The sequence below is a fragment of the Brassica rapa genome, unplaced genomic scaffold (assembly GCF_000309985.2).
Source record: "Brassica rapa cultivar Chiifu-401-42 unplaced genomic scaffold, CAAS_Brap_v3.01 Scaffold0204, whole genome shotgun sequence".
Classification (NCBI taxonomy): Eukaryota; Viridiplantae; Streptophyta; class Magnoliopsida; order Brassicales; family Brassicaceae; genus Brassica; species Brassica rapa.
In genome coordinates this window covers 50,001-54,734 of record NW_022610148.1, presented here as the reverse complement: position 1 = coordinate 54,734, position 4,734 = coordinate 50,001, and the positions used below count along the sequence as shown (strand labels likewise).

Here is a 4,734-nt window from a genome sequence, read left to right as displayed (position 1 = left end):
GGTTAATGGCAATCCACATATCCATTCAATGGATTTATAACACTCCCCCTTGGATGCCATAACCATATCGGGCTTGTAATGTGCTAACGTTGCCTCGTTAAAACCTCTCCCGGAAAACCCAAAACCCAATGTGGTAAAAAGGGAAACCAAGGAAAGGAAAAAGTACAACACACACATTACTCCCCCTGATTTGGACATCACTGAAGATCCTTGAGTCTTCGCATGCCAATCTGCTGCGTGAGCTTCCTGAATGTGCTGGTGGGAAGTGACTTGGTGAAGAGGTCGGCTGAGTTCTCACTTGACCGGATTTGAGTGACGTTGACCTCTTTGGCTTTCTGCAACTCATGTGTGAAGAAGAACTTGGGTAGTACATGTTTGGTTCGGTCACCTTTGATATACCCATCTTTGAGTTGAGCAATGCAGGCTGCATTATCCTCATATATGATGGTCGGACCATTGTCCTCGACCATTCCACTATCTGATCGGATGTGTTGGGTCATAGACCTCAACCATACACACTCACGACTTGCCTCATGCATGGCTAAGATTTCTGAGTGATTAGATGATGTGGCTGCTATAGTTTGTTTCATGGAACGCCATGATATTGCAGTACCACCATGAGTGAACACATAACCGGTTTGGGACCGACCATGGTGTGGATCAGATAAGTAGCCTGCATCAGCAAAGCCTACTAAACCATCTTTGGTTTCATTGGTATAAAATAGACCCAAATCCTTAGTTCCTTGAAGGTAACGTAGGATATGTTTATATTCCATTCCAGTGCCTTTGGGTCGGACATGAACTAAAACGGGCTAGGAGACTCACGGCAAAACATATATCTGGTCTAGTGTGGCTAGCCAAATACAGTAACGCTCCTATGGCACTGAGGTAAGGCACTTCAGGACCCAGGACATTCTCATCATCCTCTTTAGGACGGAATGGGTCAGTGTCCACTCCAAGGGACCTCACGACCATTGGGCTGGTCAATGGGTGAGCCTGGTCCATGTTAAATCTCTTGAGTACCTTTTCTGTATATGCCTTTTGATGCACAAGGATTCCTCCTTTTATGTACTCAAGTTGTAACCCCAAACAGACTTTAGTTTTACCTAGGTCTTTCATTTCAAACTCTTTCTTGAGATATTCAACTGTTTGGGTGATTTCCCCAGGGGTTCCAATGATGTTCAAATCATCAACATACACTGCTATGATAACAAATCCATTGTTTGCAAACTTCTTTATAAAGATACATGGACTGATAGGGTCGTTCTTATAGCCAACTTTGGCAAGGTATTCGCTTAAGCGATTATACCACATTCGACCACTTTGCTTAAGTCCATATAAGGATTTGTTCAGCCTTATGCAGTGTTCTTCTCGAGAACCTTTATTAGCTTTAAGCTCAACACCCTCTGGTAATCTCATATATATTTCATTATCCAGTGGACCATAAAGGTATGCGGTTACAACATCCATTAACCGCATATCCAAATTTTCTTTGATGGCCAGACTTATTAAAAATCGAAATGTAGTTGCATCCACCACAGGGGAGTATGTCTCCTCATAATCGATTCCTGGTATTTGTGAGAATCCTTGTGCTACAAGCCGTGCTTTGTATCTTACAATAACACCATGTTCATTTCTCTTCCTCACAAATACCCACTTATATCCCACTGGTTTAACATTATAAGGTGTCCGGATAATCGATCCAAAGACATTCCTTTTCTTAAATGATTCTAACTCCACGTTTATGGCTTCTTTCCATTTGAGCCAATCTGATCTTTGAGTGCACTCTAGTATAGACGTGGGTTCATGATCCTCATCTAAGTCCATCACATCAAGGGCTACTTGGTATGCAAATATATCATTGATGTCGACATCTTTCCGGTTCCATCTTGTCCCAGACATTAAATAATTAATTGAGATCTCATCATTAGCACCTTCAGTACCATGAGGCTCGGCGTCCCGAGTCTCATTGGTTGGTACCTTAGGCATGGCCATTTCGGCCTTGTCTGGACAATCTATGACCTCGGTTTCTTTTGCACCTTTCTTTAGTTTCCGAGGTCTTTTATCTTTGGAACCAATTGGTCTACCACGCTTAAGACGTGCTTTAGACTCTGTAGCCACTTGATTGTGTCCATCTTGGACATCAATACTTATTGGTGCATTACAAGCTGGTATATAGGACTTAGTCACTCTTTTCGGGTCAGCAAAGGAATCAGGCAATTGATTAGCTAGCTTTTGCATATGAATTATTTTCTGGACTTCTAAATCACATGATTGAGTCCGAGGATCTTGCCATGATAAGGATGTTTGATTCCATACAATTTCTTTGCCCAGCTTGTTATTTTCTCCCCCTAATGTTGGGTACTCTGATTCATCAAAATGACAATCAGCATATCTGGCCTTAAATAAATCTCCAGTAGTAGGCTCAAGATATTTAATAATGGTTGGAGAATCAAAACCAACATATATTCCCATCCTCCTTTGAGGTCCCATTTTTGTTCTCTGTGGTGGAGCAATAGGGACGTACACAGAACATCCAAATGTTTTGATATGGGATACGTCTGGTTCATGACCCGAGAGTAATTGGGATGGAGAATATCTATGTTCACTGGATGGCCTTATGCGTATTAATTCAGCAGCATGTAATACCGCATGTCCCCAAGCTGATACTGGTAGCTTCGACCTCATGAGTAATGGTCGAGCAATCAACTGGATTCTTTTAATGAAGGATTCGGCCAATCCGTTCTGTGTATGTACATGTGCCACGGAGTGTTCCACACTTACCCCCATGGACATACAGTAATCATTAAAAGCTTGGGAACTGAATTCGCTTGCATTGTCAAGACGTATAGTCTTTAGTGGGAAATCTGAAAATGGGCTCGCAGTCTTATGATCTGTGCCAATAGTCTTGCCAATGCTAAGTTTCTAGATGATAATAGACAAACATGCGACCATCTGGTCGATGCGTCAATGAGGACCATAAAATATCGAAATGTCCCACAAGGTGGGTGTATTGGTCCACATATATCACCATGTATTCTTTCCAGAAAGTTTAATGTTTCCTTACTCACCTTTCCAGGTGATGGCCTTATTATTAATTTCCCTTGTGAGCATGGAATACATGTAATGCTCATAGGGATAGTTATCCTATCTTTCAAGGAATGGCCAGTTGAGCTCGAGATTATTTTGCGCATCATGGATCTGCCAGGATGGCCAAGCCTTTCATGCCATTGTTTAAAGGCTTCTCTGAACTCATTAGGAATTGAAGTGTTAGCCTCACTCGATTTTATATTGGCACAATAGAGGCCTATTGATATAGCAGGGATAGTCTCTAGGACTTTCTTATGGCCTTGGGCATTTTCATAAATCAAGAGGAATTCTTTCTTTCCCTCGCCCCTAGTTTCAACATGTAGATCATTCATGCGAATGTCTTTGAAACTTAACAGATTTCTCTTTGATTTAGGAGAATATAATGCATTAGAGATTTCTAAATGCGTGCCTTTAGGCATCACTAAGTGAGCCGGGCCATGGCCTTCAATAAGGCTAGCCGGTCCTGCTATAGTATTTATTTTGGCACTCTTTAAAATGAGGTTAACAAAATATCTTTTGTCTTTTAATATAGTGTGACTTGATCCACTATCCACTACTAGCTGGTTCTTGTCTTCTTTCATTTCTGAAAATAGACAAGAGTCAACACCTTTGATATTACTTTAAGGTTTAAAGTATGTTTTAATGGCTTTGTTTTATGTTCTTAATAATTTTAACTTTGTATAAGGCATATATAAAGTAAAAACTTTATTTCATAAATAGAATTGCCAAAGTCATAGAACATGGGGAAACAAAAGACATAAAGCCAAATCAAGAATTCAAAATGCAAAGACAAAAGCAATATGATATCGAAATCTTCATATTCAGCCACTTGTAAGGAGGTCTGAAGTCTCAAAGTCCTCATGATCATCTTTGTCATGGGCTTGATCATCCTCATGGTCCAGATCATTCTCATCATCATAATGGACCAAATTTGCCTCAGAGTTCTTGCCCTTTATGCTCTCCTGGTAGAGCTTAACAAGGTGTTGGGGAGTTTTGCATTTATTAGCCCAATGATTGGTCATCCCACAACGATAGCAAGCAGATTTGGTCGAGCTCGAGCCATGGGTTTTGAAGTCGGACTTATACCCATGGTTAGCTTGATGACCTCGGCTATAGCCTCGGCCTCGGCTGCGACCAAGATGGTCTCGTGGTTGAAATCCACGGCCACGTGGTTGAAACCCACGGTTACGACCTTGCCATCTACCACGGCCTCTCATGCGACCACGGTATGACTCTCTTGGAGTCTCATCTTTTGGCTCTACGGCCGCATGTGCCTCAGGCAATGCTTTAGCACCAGGAGGCCTTAGCTCACTGTTCATCATGAGCAACTCATTGTTTTGCTCAGCTAGCAACAAACAAGAGATTAAGGCAGCATAAGTGGAGAAACCTTTCTCTCGGTACTGTTGCTGAAGCACAACATTGCTGGTGTGGAATGTGGAGAATGTCTTCTCCAACATATCAGCATCAGTAATAGTCTCACCACAAAGTTTCAACTTTGAGACTATTTTGAACAAAGCCGAGTTATACTCTTCCACAGACTTATAGTCTTGGATTCTCAGGTTTCTCCAATCATAAAGGGCTTTTGGCAATATCACAGTTTTCTGATGATTAAATCTGGTTTTCAACTCTGTCCAAAGTTCCAGA

At 41.5% G+C, this 4,734-nt stretch overlaps 1 protein-coding gene across 1 annotated transcript in view; it reads right to left on the bottom strand.

The window, feature by feature from the left end:
• Nucleotides 1–3,911: 3,911 nt before the first annotated feature.
• Nucleotides 3,912–4,734, bottom strand: part of LOC103873331 — a 1,047-nt gene continuing 224 nt past the window's right edge. Inside the window, exon 1 of the mRNA XM_033283076.1 lies at nucleotides 3,912–4,734. This exon is cut by the window's right edge and continues 224 nt beyond it. Within this exon, the coding sequence (XP_033138967.1) occupies nucleotides 3,912–4,734 (823 nt within the window).